Raw genomic sequence first — 22,056 nt, 5'->3', positions numbered from 1 at the left:
CCGGCTCTGATTTGTTCTGCCACTGCTGTAGATCATTTCTCTACCAGAACACTGATAATAATAATAATAATAATAATAAATAATAACTTGAGCCAAGTTATTATCTCCAACAAGATAAAATGGAGCTCCCCAAATTTCATTTTGTGTAAAAACTGGTTTGCTTTGTTGAATTGGAAGAAAGGATAATTGGAAAAGAGATGAGAGTAGCACCATCATATCAATTGTCCTCTTAACAGGCACTTAAAGCAAGCTTTTCATTATAAGTTCATCTTTGTGGTTGCATTTGTTCCACAGCAATTTTGTCATTGATTTTTCTGTGGATTTCTTTGAAATGAAATCATCCAGGGAGCGATCAGAATAATGGGTACATTTGCCTCAAAGAAGTACTGTATTAAATTTGGACAGTGATGCTCTGTCGTAGAAACATTAAATTGTGTCCATTTAAGATGGAGTGCGCCATCATGCTGTCCTTTTCAATGTTAACATGAAAAGACATATCATTTTCAACATGTTCGTTTGTCACACACAGGCTTTAAAACCCTTGAAGTGATTATTGATATGGATATTCGTTAGTCTTTCCATGACAGTTTTTTCCAAGTCTTAGGCTGAAAAAAGGAACCTGAAGTTTTAGTTTGCCACACGGACGAGTAAAAATGAAGTTTATGAAACCTGTTTTCAGCCTTCATGGTGCTTTAATGCTACTCTGACTGATATGCATCCAAACATAACATAGTCTTAGCAAACCTTATCATTATTTGATTCTGATAATCAGCGTCCTTGTAAATTAACAAGCAGTAAGAAATAACTTCATCCTTTTTGGAAAGTTATGCTGTTTTTTTGGACATGCTTAAAATGAATAACTTACATTAGAAACATCAGATGATTGCATTTACACGTTTCAACATGTCTAAAAAGGAGTAGGATAATAGTACCCCTTTTTCCATCTTAATTACTGAGCATTTTTTTACACCATTTGTTCAATATAGTATTTACTGTAATTTGTATGTATAGCTATCTTCCTTAAAATGTTTGTTAACGGTCACACCTTGTGTTCAAGTGTCACAATGTATAATCATAAATAAATGCTGGATATAGATTAACCAGCATAGTAAAACAGCTCAGCATCACTTTCATATTATTACGTTTCACTGTGTCCTTGTGTTGGTCATGAACCCAGGATGCAGAGATGGCAGGCGAAGTTCAAGTAAAATGTGTTAAATAAGAAAACTAGTGCAGCAGGGAAGTGCACACAAAGAAAAAACAGTCACAGGAAGCATGGGAAAGCAATGCAACATGGAGGTACAAAGCACAGTGATCTAGTCCTGGTACGTCCTGATTGGCGAGAAGAGCCAACTCTCAGACAGTAGCGGCAAAAAGGATGGAAACAAAAATAAGAGCGCTACACAGGAAATAAAACAAAATACAAGAAACTAGTTATAAATCTCATGAAACATCAACACAAGTGAATAAAAAAAAACAAAAAAACATCTAAATGAATGTGTGCTCATGATTAGTGTGATTGTGTGCTAATTACCGCCCTAGAGCACCGTTACTGTCCGCCGTGTTCTAGCTGAAGGTTAATGAGCTGTTACGTTTCTAACTCCCGAGTGTGAAAATCATGGTGGTTCACAGAGTGAATCAGATAAATATTCAGAGTTCTTTTCTGAGATGAGCTAATATGTAGGCAATTGCTATGAAATGTAAAAAAGGTAGGATTAGATAAGCTCTTCTGCTTCCTACAACTTTTCGGACATGTTGAAATGTGAAACTGTTATTATGTAAAGTACCACACATTGTAACGTAATGCATATTCCAAATAAACTAATACCATAACATAACACTTCTTAATGATGCTTCTTTTAGAACATGCTCACAGACTAGTTGAGCATAGGATTGATTCCTCTTGTGGAAAGTTCAAGTGTAGTGGTGATCGAAACCACCTAATGTAAACCCATTTTTTAAAATTATGCACTCAAAATGCTTCTCCTATTGCACTGCTTGTGCTGTTTTGCTCTCAGGAGGCAGGAGGGGCTCGGCGGGATTGAGCAAGAAGGAGAGTGAGAGAAGAAGGGAAGAAAAAAGGCAGCAATGTTGCCGTAAATGTGGCTTTCATTAAGATGGCCGACACATGAGGGAAGAAAGAGTACAAGCCAAAAAACGTTATTCCCCCTCTTTCTTTTCTTTCTTGATTCCTCTTCTTCTGTTACCTCACCATTCTCTCTCTTATATTCAAATATGCCTCACCACACCCCAGCCGTCCAGACTTTTTTGCTTTCCAGGGCAGTGTGTTGCAAAAATTTACAACAGGGAAGAGGGATAGCTGTATGTCATTCTTGTTTTGGGTTTGTTCCGCAAGTTTGAGTTGGTTGTTTTTAACATAATCAATGCAGTTATTGGCTGACCTAGTTTTTAGGTCACAAAATGGTAAAAAAAATATTTTTGTTATTTATCTACTCAAATGTCAACGCACAGAGGAGAAAATGAGGGAATGTTTGGATTTACGGAAAAAACTCTGTTTCTTTGTTATTATTTATTCCATATTGTGTTTATCTGTGTGTGTGTGTGTGTGTGTGTGTGTGTGTGTGTGTGTGTGTGTGTGTGTGTGTGTGTGTGTGTGTGTGTGTGTGTGTGTGTGTGTGTGTGTGTGTGTGTGTGTGTGTGTGTGTGTGTGTGTGTGTGTGTGCTGATCACTAAGACTGCCTATGAATTTAATACCAAATTGAAGAGGGAAGTTTGCCAAATAAGATGAACATGTAAAAAATAGAGTACAACCTGCGGAAATGCCCAGTTTTTGGGGAAACTTGCCAATATGCTGTTATCTGGACCGATATCTCGATCGTTTCAACATACACTCTAAACACGCACGTAGTTCCGCAAACACAACAACACTTTTTTGGCCGCACAGCGCTGATTATAACGTAACTGTAATATTTTTTGGGGGGGTTCTTATCCTTTTTCAGACTGTTAAGTACAGGAAACAAGGACATCTGCATGGATCTACATAGCGTACGTGTCATTTCCAGTCCTTCAACAACAATCGCTGTTTCTTAGTAAAACAGGCTTTAGCGAACAGACTGAACAACACATTGACACCCCTATCACTACAATATGAAGTACAAACAATAAAACATTGGGTATCAAGAGTTTGTGAACCACTCCTACCTTGTTTACTTCCCTGACGACCTCCTCAAAGTTTTGTAATCCATCAGAAATATCAAGCAGCTAAAATCCGTCAAACATGTTGATGTGTGAAGAGAATGTTGTGCATTTTACATGCATTGTAGGGATTTAAATGGGTGTAATTTTGAATTGTGTGTGGTGCTTAGACATTTTTGGCCGCCGGTCCAGTGCCCTACGTCTTGCCCCAAAATCATGCCCTACTGAGGACAAGTACTATATTAAATGGCTAGATTGTTGGGAAAGACTTTTGTCTTTGACTTTGTATGAGTGATCAAATAACACAGCAGTAGAAGTGGATGTCCCCATAGAAGTCCCCAAAACAATAATAAATCTAGAGCTATATGTGCAGCAATGTTAGCACCTGGTCCTCTCTGATAAGGACTCGTGCCTCTTCAACACTTGGCATACTGGATAACATTTTCAAAGGACTGGACCCCCGCCTTGGAATCCCTCTTTCCAGCCTTCCAGCCACTTCTTCCCAAATGCCAACAGAAAGGTTAGCAGCGTCAGAGGTGACACATAAAGCAGTGATAGTGAGGTGTTATAGCATACACACTCTCAGAACTTAGATTTTTTTTTTTTTGGTAAAGAAAAGTTCCCTCTCTGCCTGTGGCTCAGGAGGGTGTGCAAGTTATCCTCTAATCCGCGGGCGTGATCCCCCACCTGGAGCCATTCGCTGCAGTTTAAGTAGCTCCTAATGGCCAAGACGGTTGCAGGCCTGTGAGCTGGAGCAGCTGGGTGGGCGACTCAGTGTTTTGAGCACACATAAGGTAGGAAAGTGACGCATAAATAATGTGTTTCTTCAGTGATATGTTCTAAAGCTCCAAATCACAATGTAGTAAGATCATACCTTGGCAAGAATATCAGTTTCACTTATAACACAAAAGCTAAAATGTGGATGTACAAAATGTATTTTTTTCATTTTGACATGGTGCATTAAAGGAGAACTGCACTTTTTTTGGAATCCTGCCTATCATTCACAATCCTTATGAGAGACGAGAACACATACCGGTATGTATTTAAAAAAATATTTTTTGCATTCTAATTTGTAATAATCAGCTTGTTCTTAATGGCTCGCAATGGTGTTAATGCGAGTAATTCATTTTGCCTTTAAACCACTCTAAAAATGCAAAAAAGCGCCAACTATACTTTATTTACAACTCGTGACCTGAATAATAACCAAGTATTAGCAATATTGTTACTATAAGCGTTTACGCAGACAAACAATTTTTAGCCCCGCTGCGATCGCAGAGAACTAACTAGCTTGTGCAACTGGAGTGTTGACATACTGAACTGCTGCTCCTGATCGCCTGTTAGTTTGTGAAATTTAATTCTAGATTATAAATCATGCCTCTCACCTGGATTGAAAAAGGTTGTGGACATAAACCAAGAAGTTGGTCATTCGTGACATTCAATTTATACCTGGTGATAACGTGAAAGACACAAAAAGATGCTAGTTTGGGGCACCAGATTTTTTTTAACCCTTCGAAATAATTATGAATAATTCTTCATCTATAGGGCAAGATTTGAACTTCCCATCAGTTGGCATCCTAGTGAGAGCAGACATTGTACAGTAATTGAATATTTATTATGTTTGTTTCTCAAGAAGTGTGCCAATTATTTTTAGTGTTGTTGTTGAAGAAAAAAAATAAATTTTGTAATGCGTCTATGAAATTAATATGCCACCATATGCTTAAAATGAGCAAAATATGTAATAATTGTTACATGTTATTGTGAAAGTTACTACATTACATTCATACTTACAGTTTGTATACAAAACGTTGATGGAGGTGTTTGAACGTTTTTTAGAGCGCTTTATGGGCAGAAGAGGGAGACTCTCATCGGCTCCATTGTTAGCTGACTTTCGTTAACACTTGTTTACGAGTTGGAATGCATTAAAAAAATATATATGTGTGTGCTTTGCTCACATAAGGACTGTGAATGATAGGCAACATTCCAAAAAAAAGTGCAGTTCCCCATTAACATATTGGGCTTAATATCACTCAAAAACCGCCTTTGCTCAATTCTGTTTGCATTCTTTTTACTTGACCAAGACTCCAGATATGAGGTCTTAGAGTACTGAGAATTATTTGCAATAATAGAATGTGCAGGCCATACTCTCTAAACTCTGTAAAGTCGTACATCTTTCTTTTTGGCTCACTTCCTTATCAGCACTAAATGACAAGTGTAAGGTTAAGCTAGTTTTTTGTAGATGTTGTTTTTTTTAACTGTTCTTTGTCACTTAATAACCTTTCCAAAGGCACCAGATTGTGTGAAGAATGGCCATCGCTGATTGGTGACCTGCTGTCAGTGGCGGGTGTTTGTTTGCCCTTCCAGAAGCTCTGCAGCTACAGTATAAATGGCAGCCATTAGCGGTGCACTTTATTTCCCTCTGAATGGACGACCTGCTTGCTGTAAGAAAGAAATATTACACACAAGAGATGTTTTAACTTACACCAGTCTTTTTTAAGCTGCAGATCTAATCAACATGCAAATCCAGTTTTGGTTTTCTGTGTGACGTGTTCTGCTCTCCATCAAAGCATCCTCTTGCATCTTCTTATTCCAGCCTTTATGCGTGTTCTCAGTGTTTTCAGCTGTTCTTTTGTCCGCCAAGCTTTTGTTTAGAAATTGACTGCAAATAAGGGCCTTGGCATTGTGGGCAAAAACATGCTGTACAGGTGAAATTAGATTTAATAGGTAGAGCTAATACAGGTATATGACCCAGGCTCATAACATGCAACTCAGGATATTTCAGGCGTTCTTCTGATATAAGTCTGATGATTATGGCTTACAGTTTATAATAATCGCAAATTGATAATCTCAGAAAAATTGGGGTTTTCAAAACGAAAATAAATTAAATCTTGACATATAATAAATCAACTTGCAGGTAATGATTTCATATGGTAAATGGTCTGTATTTTATATAGCGCTTTGCTATACCTGCACTATTCCCAAAGTACTTTACAGTACACGTTACATTCACCCATTCACACACATATTCTCACACTAATGGCGGAAGCTGCCATGCAAGGTGCTAACCACGACCCATCGGGACCAAGATAGGGGATATGTCTTGCCCAACTGCCGTGACTAGGATGGCGGAAGCTGGATTTGAACAAGGAAGCCTCAAGTTGCTGGCACGGCCACTCTGCCATCTGAGCGACGCCACCCACATATCACATATTGCTTGGATTTACATGACGTCACGTCCGGCTCATGTCCAGCGCAATTAATATGCGTGGCGGTCAAGTTAGAGTCTGTTCTCAATGGGTAATATGCACTATTTAGCCTTTCTCTGAAAAAAATGCCCTATGTTTGCATTATTTTTGGCTGTACGAACCATTGAAATTTCGACAGGATATTGGTTTCTTCAGAGTTCCTTGGGAGGTAATCAGGAAGGGTGGAAGAGTGCAAGATTTTATAAAACGACGACGAGAAAAGTGGCACACACTCAGGAAGCAAAGTGGAAGAATGCACACGTTTGCAGTGATCACTTTCAGGTTTGTCTGATTTACTTTTAACTTTTAGTACTTCCCAATTAAGTGTTATTGTGGTATTATTTGTATTTGTCAAAACACATTTTTGCTACAAGTGTTTTGTATAGCACCAACTCGGCGAGTCTAACTAAAAAAAAAGGAAATGTCAGCAAAACCTAAAGAGGTTAAGCTTTTACCAAGGGCAGCAATCATAAATGAAGCTTTCAGCACATACACAATGTTGACATCTATAGTTATATTTTGATAAAGATGGAGAAAAACATGCATACTCGTAAACAACGGGTTCACGGACAACAAACATGGCTGTAGATGCTAAGTTAAGTCATAAAATGCAACCTTACCCTAGCTAAAACAATGCATATTTCTCCGAGAGAGTCTTGATACCAATTTCCTTGACCCAGCACACACAAATAAATTGTAGGCCTTCATGCTTTTCCAAGTTTTCATCTGTTTGGAACATAAGATAGTTCAATATCTCTGGGAACTCCACCGGTGGATAATCCTTTATCACTCGACACATCTTTTTTTGATAGGGATCTATTCCATTGCATAGTTAGATTTTTTGCTCGTATCTGCTTTTTGCAGGAATATCTAGGTCCCTTGAGTACTCAGATAGCTTGCGCGCTGCTTGCAGCACAACAGCCACCCTGGCTTGGTTGACCACCACTGTTTTTCACTTACGGGAAGAAGTCACGTGACGGAATACATGCAATTAATTTCCCATTTCATGTTGAATTTCTAACATGAGTTAACTTTTGCACGATATTAAAAAATTTTGAGTTTCACCTATAAATATGCTAAATAATCACTTCTGAACTCCCTTTTGACATATCTAATAGACAATATACAGTCTACCAGTTGACTATTGTTTATCATTTACGAGATTCAGCATGAGTGACTGGTATTGCAGAATGCATGTGATTAGCCTGAATACGACAACATGTGACAGCCGTGCTGTCACATGTTGTCGACATCAATACACAGCCAAAGAGGCATCAGGTTGGCATGATGGAAACTCATATCTACTCTGTTAGTCCAATAACGAAACATACATTTGTTGCCGTGCTTTTGTTGGCAGATGATTATACAAATGTGACACTAGAATGGATACCTTACACATGATCCGAGGATGAGACTCACCGCATTGCCAGCGGCAGATGTGTACTTGATTGACAATTAGAGGGATTAATGAAAGTTTAATTAAATACAGTGAAAACATTTCTTGTAATTTTTCCTATTGTTCACAATCATGAAAGACATGACGACGGATGCATTTTAAAAATAAATAATCTTAAATAAAATTTTGCTTACAGCGAAGCCAATGGGAGCTCCACTGTTCCGCCCATAAAATCCAATAAATAACAATTTAAAAAGGGTTAATAATACTCAATTTACATTTCGTGCCTTGAATATTAAGTATTGGTGATATTGTTATTATAAGCGCTAACACAGACAAACTATTTATATCACTTCCGTTTGTCCCTGTGTTTACATCATCGAGTGGTCTGCTGTTTCCTCGCTTCCCTGCTCCCTGTAAGTTTATTCTAGATCATAAATCATGCATCTCACCTGGAAAGTATATGGCTGAGGAGATAATCCGACAAGTTGGGACACTTTGACTGCTATGTAAGACCTGGACCTGGCGAGAACGACACGAAAAGCGCTTCCACAGCCTTCCCGCCGATATTTTCCTGCTGCTGAAGAGTGCTCCTCCAGCCGCGGATCGGCCACATGCAGGCCTGAAGCTGCCCTGGGGTGTTTGAGGTTCTCTGCTCACCATGTCCTTTCTGCTCCTGCATTATTACTCTCCTAGCACATTGCCTGAAAAGCGTCAACTCTTCTCTAACACTGACTCCGAGAGTTAGCGTAACTTGGAATATCCTCTTTTTCAATGCCATTACTCGCTGCCACCAGCTTTCCCTCTTTGGTTACTTGGCTTGTTGTACATGCTGGATCTAATGAGACCGGAAGACGCCAAACAGAACCAATTAAAAAGGATTTCAAAGTCCTCTTCAATCTGCTTCACATATATAATATTACTGTTTTACAAAATACAGGTGATGCGTTGGCTGTGGGAATTCTCCATTATCTACCTACCCTGTTACACTCATAAAACTACTGTAGTGGTTTGTATTACTATTGTATTGTTTTTCAAACCATATTCCTTATCTAACGGTTTCTTTTTCTTTTTAAAAGGCATGTTTAAAGTTTAAATGTGTGCTGGTTTGAGAGGGCCAAGCATGGATTAAATTGATTTCACTGGAGAAGAAGGAGAAAAAAATCTATTATTGTCACATGTACAGCAAATGTAGTCCCAGAACTATCCTCTCTTGAGGAGCAGTGGGCAGCCATCGTGTAGCGCCCAGAGACTATATGTGGCTCGAGGTGGTTCGGCCTCTTGCTCAGTTAAACTTTCCTGTGGGTGACTAGGGTGGCAGAATTTGGATTCGAAATGGGAACCCATAACTTTCTGGACCGCCGCTCTACCCTTTGCGCCACTCCTTCCTTGGAGGCGCTGCTTCAAGATACGAGTGTTCCGGGTTACAATCTTGGCAGTGGAACGCATGTGCTCGTAGGTTGAGGTACCACTGTATATTTTATTATAATATATATAATATAATGCGATATATTAGTATATATTATAATATATACTAATCATAATTAGTCCAGTGGATGCTTTAGGAAAATTTAAATTTTGGGCCGTTTATATATTGCTGGAGGTATGCTTCGCCTGTTATTTTTATTTTAACACAAGCATAACCCAAAAAGGTTGCTATGAATTAAGCAGTGATCATGATCTATAGCCACATTTCTAACTTGTAGGAGGTCTGACCGTACACTGCATTTTGCTGTACTTTTCTATGTAAATGCACTTGTGCCCTTGTAGGACAAAGAGAAAGTACGGACGTGCACCAATTGAGACACAACTGAATGTCTGAAAATGCCCTTAAAGGGAATGTTTTATTTAATTGTTATATAGTCAGCAGCCTTGGGTCTACATATAATCTACATATGAGCTGTGGTTTAGCCTGGAAGAACATGTTGGTCTGCTGTGATTACAGGAAATGTAAAACACAAGGAGGAAACAATAAGGAAAAACATTGCCATTTGTGTTTCGTTAATGACAGCGTCCTGTTTCTCTGTGATAACTGAACTCTTTTCCTGGCATGTAGATTAGACATAATGAATGACCTCAGTGGGCGAGCTGCACTTTAGCAGAGCCCACGCTGGCCGCTTGAACATGCATCTATATTCAACACCTGCCACACTGCATTGTCGTTTTACCTCTTGTCATTGTCTGTTTGGGTCAACAAAAGCTCTCCATCCTTGTAAATCTCCCCAATTCTATTTTTAATCTCCTCACTCTTTTAGAAGATTTGGCATCGTCATGAAATCCCAATGACATTCAAAAATCACCAGTCACTCTCCCGTCTTAACCGCTTACTTACTTTATACATATCACACGCGGGCGTGCGGGGTGAAGCTTAACATCGGTAGCTCGGCTCAAATGACTCACAGCATAAATACGGGCTGGAAGGCGAAAAAAACACTTTACATGCTTTATGTGCCTTTTCCTGCACCAGAACCACCTTTGTGCTTTGTTTGGTACATTGTGTCATATTTACTTATTGTGTAGACGGCCGTGTATCAGGGGTAAGGCTTTGACAGTGATGCATTCTGGTAACAAAGGGGTTGTTATGCCTCTATTTGATGATCTAACTCCCTCTCTTCTTAATCCAACAGAATGAGCATCCAATTAGAGGGGAAATTGTGCTCTCCTCCAGCGACCTCCAACTGGTGCTACAAGTAGAACGTAACCAGTGAGTATTGCCCTTCTTCTTGCATCCAATTCAGAAATACTTGTCTTTTCTGGCTTCACTCGCTGCTTTGCTGTGTTTTCTTTTGCCTTAAACCAGTGCATCTCAATTCATTTCTGTTACGCCCCTCCTAGGAAGAAGAAAATATTTTGCGGCCCCCCCCCCCCCCCCACTATCCACTCTGACCATAAATAGTATAATTTGTCTATACATTTCTTATAACTATACCTCTGCATAACATTGTAAGTTTATTAACATCAAAGAAAACAACGTACCCGCCTTTTTCTTATTTCCCACCGTGGTTGCAGTAAAGCCAAGTGCTACATATGCTTTGTCATATTTTGGTATAGAGGGGAAAAAAAGCATGTTTCTGAGGTAACATTAACCGTATCCACTCAGCATTCATTGCACTGGTCGCCCAGGGGGGGTCCCCACATCTGCGGTCCCCTCCAGGGTTTCTTACTGCACCCAATGGGTTGAGTTTTTTCTTGCCCTGATGTGGGATCTTAGCCGAGGATGTCGATGTGGCTTGTGCAGCCCTTTGAGACACTTGTGATTAAGGGCTATATAAATAAACTTTGATTAATTGATTGATCGATTTCACAGCCCCCCCTCCCCAGGGGGGCCCGCCCCACTATTTGAGAAGGACTGCCTTAAACAAAAGCATTCATTCTTAAGCAGACATATTGTGGCCATGCAGACAGCTCCTTAAAACACTAGTTTGACCTTAAATTAACAGCTTAAGAATCACTTGCTGCTACATTATGAATGAGAACATTTCATGCATTACTTACAGTTGTATTCCTCTGGCACACAAGATAAAATAAATGAATGAAAGGGGTGTAAGAAGTGTGTTTTGTCAGAGAATGCGGAGGATTCCAGTTGCCTGGAAACAGATTGATGTGTTGGAGTAAAAGGAGACAGACGCTTGGGAAGGTCGGAAGCCCTGAGACAAAGTTGGCATTGAGTGAAGAATGAATGAGATGTCGTGGAGACGAGTGCTGCTGGTCATTAGTCAGCTCGGCCACTCGGCTCAGTCTGTCGACTTCCAGCACAAGTTTGGACCAGGGAATGTAGGTCACAGTAATGAAAGAGGGACTTACTTGGAATGTTATTCTATCTATTGGGCCCCCTCCCTGCTCCTGTGGGCATGAAGCAGCCATGCTAGTTCATCAACGTTGGACTTATATGGTACGATGATAAAATGTGTCATCACTTCTAGGCTCTTGAATGGTGGCCAGAAAAGCACACATGTTGCAGAATGTTTAAATAGTTTGCGCGTGACTCAAGGTCTGAGATTTGTGTAACTGCTAGCTAGGTCTAAGACACATGAGGATAAAAGTTGGCTAGTGTTACAAATCATCTTAGGCCCCCAAACAAACATGTAAGAATGTATCAACTATTTATTTTGTTAGCTACAATTCCAAGCCCTTGGAAGGAATCTAAGGACACTAAGGCTTTTCTGTCCATGGCTCAAACCTGTGGAACTCCATGAGTCCGAAACTCAGACTGGGTCATTTTAGATATTAACTTTTCGTATTTAAAAGAAGGTCAGTCATGTAGCTGTAACTGATTCAATGTGAAATGTTTAATGCCTTTCTTTTATTGCTTATTACATAATGTTTATGTGCAATTGTTGTTTTTGTAAAGGCCCTTTAATTTAGGCATGGCTATACTGTAAGTGCCGTAGCAATCAATTAATCAACAATAATTAATTTATTTATGAAGCACTTTTCATGCACAGGTGTGTTGTGAAGTTGATGCAGTTTTACTGCAGAGGTGCTCTTGTAACAGGAATTTTCAATGAGAGTAAAAAGCGGCCCAGCAACAACAGCGTGGTGCATGCGCAGAGCGCAGCTGACTCCGGGGCGAATTGGGTGGCCCGAAGGCGGACCCGCCCCGGAGTCAGATCCGCTCTAACCATCAGTCAGGTGCTATGATGCTTACTACACACAAGACGCAAAAACTTAAGAAGTTTTTTAATATAATTTTTTTAAAATAATATATATATCTGCGGGGAAAAAGTAAAAGACACCAAAATGCATCAATTGAATTTATTTTAATCAGCCCCTCAAAGTACAAGTACAGTGGAAAAACAAGTTGCCTCTATATTGAAGCTATTATCATATATATCTGATTTATGATGGCGAAAGACTTACACAGTTTGTGAGTAAATAGATATGATCAAATTAGTATCAATCTCACAGAGATTCCCGAGCCATTTTGAGAGATAATGAGCTAGCCAGATGCGTCATCACGTGACGTAGAGGTGGGAACTACACGTCCCTTGATCACCAACAATAAGATCCAGAACCTTATATCTTTGATCCCAAATATAAGGAAGATGAGCTACACGTTTTCGAAGCTCTGCTAAACAGATCCAGCTTTAGTGAAACACTAAGCATCATGTAGTAGTATATATGAATAATTAATCCGGATGCACACGAAGGGTTAACAAGTAAACGTCTCCCTGCAGACACTGTCTGAGGTTGTGTGTGCTTGTCCCCATCCGGGTATACATTGAATGTCACAGATGAACAACTTCTAGATTTATGGCAAAATTTTCCTAATATCCAGATGAGAGGCATGATTTATAATCTACAATAATTTTGACGAGCTGAGACGCGATGATGCGGGAGCAGCAGGACATCGCAGCCAGCTCACAGTAAAGCAGCAGAAGGCGACTTAGCTGTGTGCTGTCAATCCGCCGCTAAAAATTGTTTGTCTGCGTTAGCGTTTATAATAACATCGCTAATATTTGGTTTATCTTCAGGCATGATACTGTATGTAAATAGAGCATTGTTGGCGGGTTTTAGATGGTTATTTAGAAGGTTTTTATGGACGAAATAGAGAGCCTCCATTGACTACAGTACATTGTTGGCTGACTTATAATGTATTTATTTATTTAGGACTTAGGATGCATAAAAAAGGAAAACGTGTTCATGTCTTATTTAAGGACTGTGAATGATAGACGGCACATCTCTGTCTAATGTTTGCGTATTTCCAGTATGACTGATCTGATACTATGGTCAGAGTGCAGAAGTGTTACTCCAGTAACGTCAATCTAAGGAAATGACCAAAGACGTTTGGAGCGGAATTTTCAAAATGGGTGAATTTGTGGCATTTTGTGATGTTAAGACGGTATTTTCACATACTCAGCGGATTGTAAATACAATTGGTTATGGTTTAATGGATACAATGAAACACAATTAAGCATATAAAGTCAACTACTTTTTCCACTGTACTGTTACTTTAAGTCCTTTAACAGCGATAAGTAAAGTACCAATGATTGTCACACACACACTAGGTGTGGTGAAATTTGTCCTCTGCATTTGACCCATCCCCTTGTTCACCCCCTGGGAGGTGAGGGGAGCAGTGGGCAGCAGCGGTGCCGCACCCGGGAATCATTTTTGGTGATTTAACCCCCAATTCCAACCCTTGATGCTGAGTGCCAAGCAGGGAGGTGATGGGTCCTATTTTTATAGTCTTTGGTATGACTCGGCTGGGGTTTGAACTACCGATCTCAGGGCGGACACTCTACCCACTAGAATAACATTATAAAATAATGTTGCTGATTAGACAACATGTATAATTTTTTTTTTTTTTATATTTATATTTTTTATATTTTATTTATTTATCATTATTTCTGACCGTCCAAAATGTTGACACAAACTCCTTGAACGGAGAATTCTTGTCTGTCCATATATATTTTGCATATTAATGAAGAGAGACGCAAAATGGATCGCACGCCTTATTCTGCTCACTTAATAGACGCAATCCACTTTGCACACATTTAGTATTAGTAGATTAGCTTTGCGTGTGCTATCAAGTTTGCATGAGTTTTACTCCACGTAAACCTTTAGTAAATCAGGCAAGTGTGCATGAATTGTGCTGGCCTCTCAAAGATCTCTTCCAATCATGCTGAAAGAGGGGAATAGTGTTTCATCTGACTGTGGACACAAGTTAATGGTTCCGTAATTTAGATTGACTGTGTGCACACAAATCCACAAAGACTTGGAGATTATTGGATAACCAACACGTTATATAAATTGTATAATATAATAATATGTAATATACAGGTGGTCCTCAGTTTACGAACGTGCTCTCATAAATTAATAAAAAACTAAGAGAGCCAGCAGAGGGAAGGGAAATCATGCCCAAGTCCTGCACGCGTTCGCACATACAAGCTGTGTCCCAATTCAGGGTCTACATCCTTCGAAGGGTGAATTTGAAGGCCGCTTACATCACAACGCTGTGCGAAGGCTGTCCCAATTCATTCATATTTGAAGGCTCCTCCAAATGCAGCCGACGATTGCGCCCTCCTTTTCCCTGTATTCGGAGGATGTACCGCAACTATCCTTTGTGGCCTCCCATATCCCAAGATGCTTTGCGCGCCTTTGTTCAATCCGGATCTTTTTGACGATGGCGGCAAATACAAGCACCGGCACCGGCAACGAATACACTTTCAATTGTAAGTATCCTCCGCAGGCTAGACTGTCCCATTTAGCAACGGGTGACGCATCCTTCAGAGGTGCCTCCGAAGGTCCAGCCTTCTGCGCGCAACGTAGCAATTGCTCCTTGCGAGTTAAAAATGATAACTGACACAATTCATAATAGAAACAAACTATGAATCAAGTCTCAAGATCATCCAAAAGTCAAACCCATGGCACGCTCTGTCACCCGTGACAAAATTGAAAAGAATAATCCGACCCCAGACTGGAAACAATCCACAAAGTCAGGGAGATAACGTTTTAGTGATGGAACAAGTAAACGGGCTGTGGCTTGAATGCTCAGTTTGCACGCAGGCCTAGTGTGAGAATGCGTTTACTCTTTTGTAGTTGCAACTGATGCAGTCACTCAACTGTGTTGTGCCAGCTGGCGAGATCCTCCCACTTTTGAATACAATGTAGACATAAAGTATGAAGCTGTTTTTCCTGTGTATACTTAGCACTTAAAGGGGAGCTGCACTTTTTGGGGAATTTTAGATATTGTTCACATTCCTAATAAGAGACAAGAAGTCTCTTGTTAGTTGTTTTTTTTTGCATTCTACTTTGTAAAAATCGGATCGTTGTTGGTGGATGGCAATGCAGCGAATGGGAGCAATCCATTCTCCCGCTAAATCACTTTAAAAAATGCATCCAAAAACCGGCAACAATAATTAATTTATGTTCCGTAACCTGTATAATAACAAAGCTGTAGTGACATTGTTATTGTAAGAGCAAACACTGAGGAGCTCTCTTTCTAGCGTAGTAAGAAACCGTCTCGGGACAGCATGCTAAGGCATTAGCCGTAAGTGAGCTACGGAAAGAGATAAGCTAGCTTTTGTGTCAGCAGATGAATCACTTTTGAGTTTGTAATGCACAACACATGCGATAGCACACCAATCTGTATTATGTACAGGAAAAATCATCTGTAAAGTATTAGCCCACATTTCACGTTTTGTTTGTACACAGCTAGCTTGACAGTTTATGTAGTTGTATGGTGTGCTGCTTGTATCATGATCAATATTAAAATGACTCACTCGATGGACAGTTGTCTGTTTGGTCCAGCTGACTGGGGAAGTTTTTTCAAGTTGACTTTTGGTAAGCACGCCATACTGTATGTTTGCATAGTTTGGCTCCAAAGTTCCACATGCCGACTTCACTCTCTCGACTTCCGTCTGCTCCAACGTTTCACCCTCTCTTCCTGCTCACTTCGATAAGCTGCAGTTTGTATTCCGTATATTCAGGTTCAAAAAGATAAGGTTGTGAATCCTCATTTGTCCAAAAATAGTCATCTTCATTGTCTGTTACCAAGTCTGACATGATTACAACACACAGTTGGAAGAGCGCTGCTATGGAAACGGAAATAATGCGCTAGGAAAGAAGTTCCGATAATGCAGAAAATGACCAAAATACGATAAATATTGTTAATTATAGTCTACATTTTGAATCTTTCCTTTTGGTCTATAATAGATAATATGTATTGGATATGCTTTGGTGTCAGGGACAGCGCCAGGACTTTTTCTCTCCCAGGGCTAAGGGGGCGCTTGACTAATATTCAATAGGTCAATAAAATTGTATTTATATAGCTCTTAATCACGAGTGCCTCAAAGGGTTTGAATTTGTAAACATGAAGAAAAAAAAGTTTGACCTCTTTAAAAACTTATTTCTTGTGTTGTTTCAAGCTAGCTTAGCGATTAGCTTGTCTTCTCTTGGCTTGCTCGTACTGTGTAAAACATGTTTAACCTTGTCCTCCAGTGATACTCAAGCTTCTGAGAGATGTAGTTTATTTGCCACAATGGAGGTGATTATATTACTAAGCTGTTAACCACCTCTGTTAGTCGAGTGACCAAAAATAAATTACGTATCATTCAGAGGTGATCAGCTTTGAAAGGCATTAATTGGCAAGGCCAGATCACATATTTTTTCACAAAGTCGTGGTGCTAAGAAAATAATCGATTTCAATGAATTCAGTTCCCATTGTTTCAATAAAAGCGGTTATGATACACAGCATGAGCATGTTTGATACAAAAGTAGTTTTAACTGAATTTAACCAAAGAATATTTAACAAAATATTTAAGCCTAACACAAGCGATGATGGCAAAAAATGTTATACGTGCATAGGTGACCGATACGTCAGCGGACCACGCCAGAGAGCTTGAGTTAATGTCCAAATAAGAACGTTCTCCTCGTTGTGATGTCACAACGTAGCCAGACTGCAAAACTCCGCCAACAGAGGCATCCAAAACTGTGTGCAAGCTCACGCCCAAATGCATGAACCTTATTATTTGATGAAACACAAGTATCCAGAAGAAAATACAAAATTTGTCGTATGTCCCGTTTAATGAAAACAACACCAATGTTAGTATGACCAATTTGTTCCAAAAATGTGATGGATATGTCATAAAACATCTTTATGTGGAGCAATAGTGAGAGTCACGCAAGGTCAAAATTGGACATTATACAGCGATAACATTGAGATTCAACGCTCAAAAATAAAACGAAACAGTACCTGGTGACGCCGATTTTGTTTCCGAATACACACCTACTTCATTGAAATTAATGACATAACAAGGTGTATCTTTCAGTGTTACATACAACTTTCTGCATCCTCCAAAATTGGTTTCCGCTCATCAAAAATCTAAGTTTCCGTAGTAGAGGTAATATACAGTACACAGTGTCTCTATTTGGCAAATATCTTATCCATGCTCATTCAACAAGAGGGTGTTCTGTGTGTGAGGAAGTGAACGCCAACAGGCAGATTGAATCCTATTCTACAAAACATCACTGATGAGGCATGTCCTAGATAATGTGCTGTCTTCAGCTTCATGTTTTGGCACCCAACACAACAAGGTGGGAGTTTGGAGTCCTGCAAAAGTCTGGATAACCTCCGGAGACGCATAAGTCTGTCTTATTTCGACATATTGACAGTTTGTTTGAACTCGGCTGTGATTGAAATCAAATAAGAGCTTTGTTCTTATCAGAGTCTCTTCCTGCTCTGGATGATAGCTGAGATGATGACTGGCAGCTCAGAGTCAACAGCGCTGAGAAAAGAAAGAAATTGTGGAGTATAGGCGGGTCTGGGAGGGATTGAGCAGCATTAAATAAATAGTCTGTTGCGGGCTAGAAAGATACAGGAAATGGAATGAAGAGGGGAGGAAGTTGAAGACAGAGAGCAACGGCTGTTTGGCCTGTTGTGCCTAAGTGCTTCCTGTCAAGTTCAGGAAGTACTGTAGCTGACTTCATGCACACTATGAGAGTTTATTTGAGTTTAGAGTTTATTGTCTCCCTAAAGACAAGCAGGCTTCTTCGCTCACAGTGTGACCTTCAGGGTCTGAGACAGTGAGATGGGCCGTGAGCAATCTGTGGTCCTGCAGGGCGTCTTTCATTTGGCTTCACCCTCCTGAAGGCCAGAATATTTAGCCAGACATCTATGGAAGTAGAAATGTCTCGCTTCAACTTATATATATCTATATGATATGAATACATATGCATATATTAATAAATATACAAATACAAATGTGATATACAAATAAATAAATAATTTGTATAAATAAACGCGTATTTGTAAATATATTTTTGAGATTTGAAAATATATACAAATAAAATGTGTAAATATAAAAATGTGACATACAAATAAATCAAGAATTTGTATGAATAAACGTGTATCTGTAAATATATTTTTGAGATTTAAATATAAATGTGCTTGATTTTGTAATTGTATTTGTATTGAATTTGCATATGTGGATCGCTTTTTTGCTTTTGTGTCGATGAGACAGTCCTACCACAAACCAGATGCACAAATAAATGTGACCTACACACTCCCCTGAACAACCAGCAGAGGGCACTGCAGCCAAAGTGGTCTAGGTCACAGACATGGTAACACACTGGCGAGCCAATCATAGGCACACTAGGGAGGGTCATATTACGTCATGACTTTTGGGATGATTTGACAGATTGCACTGATAAGAGATCAGTATCTACTGTACATCGGGACAAGGTCATTAAACGGCATTGATACAATAAAATAAGCAGCTAGCACGGTCCTTCAGATTAACTGGATGAATTAGCATTAGCTAATACAACACTAACGTTAGCTAGCTCAGGCCCATTGTGCGTTCTCTCTGTAAAGACGTGGATTGTTTTTGGGCAGAGAACTCTGGGCATTTTGCATATAACGCATATAATGCTCTGTGACCCAGACCGCTCTGGCTGCAGTGCCCTCTGCTGGTTGTTCAGGGGAGTGTGTAGGTCACATTTATTTGTGCATCTGGTTTGTGGTAGGAATGTCTCATCGACACAAAAGCAAAAAAACGATCCACCTATGCAAATTCAATACAAATACAATTACAAAATCAAGCATATTTATATTCAAATCTCAAAAATATATTTTACAAATACACGTTTATTTATACAAATTCTTGATTTATTTGTATGTCACATTTTTATATTTATAAATGTTATTTATATATATTTAAAAATCTCAAAAATGTATTTACAAATACGCGTTTATTTATACAAATTATTTATTTATTTGTATATCACATTTGTATTTGTATATTTATTAATAAATGCATATGTATTAATATCATATTGATATATATAAGTTGATGTGAGACAATTCTACTTCCATAGACATCCACCTTCTCTATTCTCTGGAGACAAAGTAATAACCAAACAGACTCAACGACTTAAAAAAACTGTTTAAAAGTAAGCTTTCCTAGAATTTAAAGAAATCATTACTTTTCTTAAAAGGCGAAAGCTGAATTTATACCAAAATCATATTTTTACAGTGTTAATTATTATGTTATTTCATGATTTATCTTATCTAGCAGGTTGATTTCTGATGGGTTTAAGGCTTTTTATGTAGGTTTTTTTGTGATTTAAAATACAGTATGTGCAGCAACACACGTGGGACATACGGTGAGGCACATGGCTGGTGAGGTACTGAATGTACAGATGGCTACAAGATGTATGGATACTAGCATGCTATGATCGATATTTTTCACTTCTCGTCTATTCTATTATAAAAAAGTCCTTGTTTTTTTTCTAGTTTTGCTCACATTGCTACACTGTTAATATTACGTTATATCTATATTAGTGCTGTCAAATGATATTTTTCTATCAGATTAATCACAATTTTTCCATTTATATGAACCATGATTAATCAGGTTATTACTCGCTTCCATAACTCAAATTAACTTAAAAAAAATACTGCAGTATACGACCACAATTTCAATTTTATTTTTAGAATGTCTCACAGGAAAATAATTCAAATGGTTTACTTAAATGCAGGTCATTTGCTCTAAATTAGGTACGGGCTATATAAATAAACATTGATTGATTGATTCATTGAGTTTTATCCAAAGGCTAGTCAGGAAGTATTTTGAAGTGAAATTTAACAGCAAGCACAATGATCGATGACAGCGAGCATTCAGTATAGGAACACTAATATATAGGAACATTGTTTTTGTGACACCACTCGTGCGTCTGCTCTGCTGTGTGTAATTGTTGTCGATCGTTGGAGCGCATCTGCTTGTTCTGTTTTTCCAGATGTCACTGAGAGAAGGCCGGGAATTCTACATAATTACATTAACTGCAGCCAAGCCATTGATTTTCTGCCTCTTTTTTCCCCAGAGGCCTGCCTGTGAACATTATATGTTGTTTTTTTATGTGGACAAGAAAAGTGATGATTCGATGTTGCTACAGGAAAAACATGCCTCAACCCTCTTTGTTGCTTTTGGCTGGATAAAATAAAACCAATTTAATTAAGCCTTTTTTTTTGCTTTCCTCACTCTAACCTCTCGATAAGAATGCTATAGCACTCCTTCTTATTGCTGACTTTAATTAAAACCAGCTAGGTGTAATCTGTAGCGATTAGAATTGACTGGTGCTAATGCACACAGCCTTTGATGGTTATAGATGGATGTGTTTTCTCCTTAATGACTGCTTGCACAGAGAGGCTTTATTTAATATTCAGCATGTGACTGTGTGTCATTATGAATGAACCGGCCTGATGGTATTCCTATTCAACACGGTGTGCATTCTCACAGACAAAAGAATGTTTTGATGCTTTCTTGTTAGTCACTAACATGTGACTAACATGTCAGCATTGCTACAAAACTGCATGCATTCTGCTGTGTTTGAAGCCTGTGTTTTGACATTTGCAGCGCCTGTGTTGGCTTCAAATAAATTAAATCATAATCACTCATAACTGCTTTTTTTTTTCGCTTTTTTTACCCAGTGAGCTTTTGGGTGCAGACTTCACAGAAACCTACTACACAGACGATGGAAAGCCAGTGACTGTGACCAATCACAATTACACTGTAAGTACAAAGCAAATGCAAATGTTGCACAATGCTGTATTTTTTACTTGCAATAGAATGATAACACATATTTTGGGGAAAAATAGGTATTTGATGATTCCGTAAGTTTACCCCCTTACAAAAATTATATATCACAATCGTTTTTTTCCTATCATCCGATATTACATATAATTTTTTATATTGTTTTTAATCTGCCAGTTTTAAACCATCTGTACTAAAACTATAGAAACTAGAGATTAGTTCATTATTTAGTTAACATATGAAGCAAACATAACAAGTCAAAAAAGATGAACATAGAAAATATTTAAAATGTTTACTCAACAATAGAACAAATGTAGAAAAAATTAGCACAATGCTGTATTTTTATTTGCAATAGTAGAATGATAAAACATCACATATTTTGGGGAAAAAATTGATATTTGATGATTCTGTAAGTTTACTCCCTTACAAAGTGTTAAGTCTTGGCAAGAATGAGGACTCAGTTGCAGACGGGGAACGATTGACGCAGGCTTTTATTCAGCAGTTTAAGAACTCTCTTTAGACAGAGTGAATAAACAAATTGTGACAATCTGGGCGCATGGTGCAGCGGGGGTCGTTTTCCCAAGATACAGACGGACTCCGGACACAGCGTGCAGGTAGGAAATTATTTATTTACCAATAAATCAGGCGGTAACAAACAAAAGCGTGCTCATAGCACGGAAGGCAAAAGCTAAGGGGGCTAGCGTGGGAACTAGCAAACAAAAAGGAGCTTAGC

At 38.8% G+C, this 22,056-nt stretch overlaps 1 protein-coding gene across 1 annotated transcript in view; it reads left to right on the top strand.

Moving 5' to 3' along the window:
• LOC133661666 (disintegrin and metalloproteinase domain-containing protein 33-like) overlaps positions 1-22,056 on the top strand; it is a 143,603-nt gene that overhangs the window by 73,762 nt on the left and 47,785 nt on the right. Inside the window, exons 3-4 of the mRNA XM_062065047.1 lie at positions 10,422-10,498; positions 21,221-21,302. Of these exons, the coding sequence (XP_061921031.1) occupies positions 10,422-10,498; positions 21,221-21,302 (159 nt within the window). The remainder of the gene's footprint in view (positions 1-10,421; positions 10,499-21,220; positions 21,303-22,056) is intronic.

Source organism: Entelurus aequoreus, linkage group LG12 (genome assembly GCF_033978785.1).
Source record: "Entelurus aequoreus isolate RoL-2023_Sb linkage group LG12, RoL_Eaeq_v1.1, whole genome shotgun sequence".
NCBI classification, from domain to species: Eukaryota; Metazoa; Chordata; class Actinopteri; order Syngnathiformes; family Syngnathidae; genus Entelurus; species Entelurus aequoreus.
This window is presented reverse-complemented; position numbering and strand designations above follow the sequence as displayed.